Below are 1,827 nucleotides of genomic sequence, written 5' to 3'. Positions count from 1 at the left end.
AAGTTACAAGGCGGAGTCGCTCCGGCTCTCGTGGACGGAGCTCCAGGCCGCCTACGCGGAGCGCGAGCGCGTCGTCGCGCACGTCAACGGCGCCGCCGAGGAGCTCGGCGGCAAGTGGGTCTACAAGCTGGGATTGCTCCAGGCCTACGCCCAAGAGCACGACGACGCGCGCGTGCCGTCGGCGCACGTGACCGCGTGCGGCGTCCGCCTGGGCCGCTGGCTCGGCGACCAGCGGCGCTTCGCGCGCACGGGGCGCCTCGAGCCGCGGCGGCGCGCCCAGCTCCTGGCGCTCGACGGCGGGATCCTCCTGAGCGACAGCGAGCGGGCCTGGCGCGCGCAGTACGGGCGCCTCGCGGACTTCGTGCGCCGCGAGGGCCACGCGGACGTCCCTCGCAACGCGACGGAGCGCGGCGCGCGCCTCGGGCTCTGGCTGCTCGACCAGCGGAACAGGGCCGACGCGGGGTTGCTGGATCCGGTCCACGCGGAGAAGCTCGACGGCCTCGGCGTGTCCTGGAGCACGCCGCGCGAGGCGCGGTGGGACGCGGCCTACGAGGCGCTCGGGCGCTACGCGGCCGCGCGCGGCGACTGCCGCGTGCCGGCGAACTTCACGACCTTCGACGGCCGCAAGCTCGGCCAGTGGGTCGTCAAGCAGCGAAGGTTGAAGCGCGCGGGGGCCCTCGCGGCGGACCGCGCGGCGCTCCTCGACGCGCTCGGCTTCGCCTGGGCGCCCAACGACCGCGGGGACGCCTACGCCGCGGCCCTCGCGGCCTTCGTCGCGCGCGAGGGCCACACGCGCGTGCCCCGGAAGCATCGCGAGGCCGACCTCGGCCTCGGCGAGTGGCTCGCGAAGCAGCGGCGCAAGCCCGTCGAGGAGCGGCCGCCCGCGCTCCGACGGGTCCTCGAGGGCGCGGGCTGAGGCGCTGTGTTTAGCTGTGGTGTTTTTAGCTGCCGCAACCTTCGCCGCTTGAGATCTGGGGCGACTGGTGTGGCCTATCGTATGGCAGGCCCTATCGACTCGAGCGCTCCAAGACTTCCCTTCGCCGATTTATTGCCATGCCCAGGTCAAAAATATAAGAGCGCATGGCGCGCGCGGCGATTGCTGAGTTGTTCCGCGACGGCCGCTTTGAGATCAGCGAGGTGCGGGCGTGGCTCGAAACCGCTCCACTCGACACGTTGGATGACGCAGATCACTGTGCGCTTTTTGAGTTTCTACGTCACAAGTATGTTTTCATATCTAATCGAAGTGTCGAGCTTCGTGCTGACAAACGTGAGAAAAGGAAAGAGATGATTCGACTGCTGCTTTCTCATGGAGTGAACGCAAACGCATGTGGGCATCTTGGCCGGCCTCTATCCTTCTGCGCGACCCCCGCGGAGGCCGCCCTCCTGCTTGACGCCGGGGCTCGGATCGACGCCGAGACGCAAATTCAATATGCTTGGTACTCCCCCTTATTTCAGAATACTCAGACGGTGCTCTCTGAGGTCCTCAGGAGAACGCGGTGGCACTCGGCTCCCGCCATCGATCTTGTGCGTTCTTTTGATCTCGTGCGCTTCTTCGTAAGCCGCGGCGCTGACTTCGACGCCCCCAACTCCCAAGGTGTTTCACCAGCACGATTAGCTCACCAGAAGTTAAACGGCACCAATCGTATCATCCAGGACCGGCAGGAGGCGAATCCAGAGCATCGTGTCGATCATTTATGCCAAGTCGCGCAGCTCTTCGACGACGTTCGCGACGCGGGCGGCTGCTGGGCAGCGTACGTGCGCGCGCCGCGCATCGGCCTCGTGCGGCTTCGTGCACTCTGCATCCACGGCCGCGCAGCGCCGCCGGCG

At 67.6% G+C, this 1,827-nt stretch overlaps 1 protein-coding gene across 1 annotated transcript in view; it reads left to right on the top strand.

Moving 5' to 3' along the window:
* The window catches only part of AURANDRAFT_64336 (hypothetical protein), a gene marked incomplete at both ends in the record, with an annotated part of 13,398 nt that extends 12,482 nt beyond the window's left edge, over positions 1-916 (top strand). Inside the window, one exon of the mRNA XM_009039231.1 lies at positions 47-916. Coding sequence (XP_009037479.1) covers positions 47-916 — 870 coding nt within the window. The remainder of the gene's footprint in view (positions 1-46) is intronic.
* Between the last annotated feature and the right edge of the window lie 911 nt (positions 917-1,827).

The sequence above is a fragment of the Aureococcus anophagefferens genome (assembly GCF_000186865.1).
Source record: "Aureococcus anophagefferens unplaced genomic scaffold AURANscaffold_10, whole genome shotgun sequence".
Classification (NCBI taxonomy): Eukaryota; class Pelagophyceae; order Pelagomonadales; family Pelagomonadaceae; genus Aureococcus; species Aureococcus anophagefferens.
The sequence above is the reverse complement of the archived record's forward strand: the minus strand, read 5'-3'. Positions and strand labels throughout refer to the sequence as shown.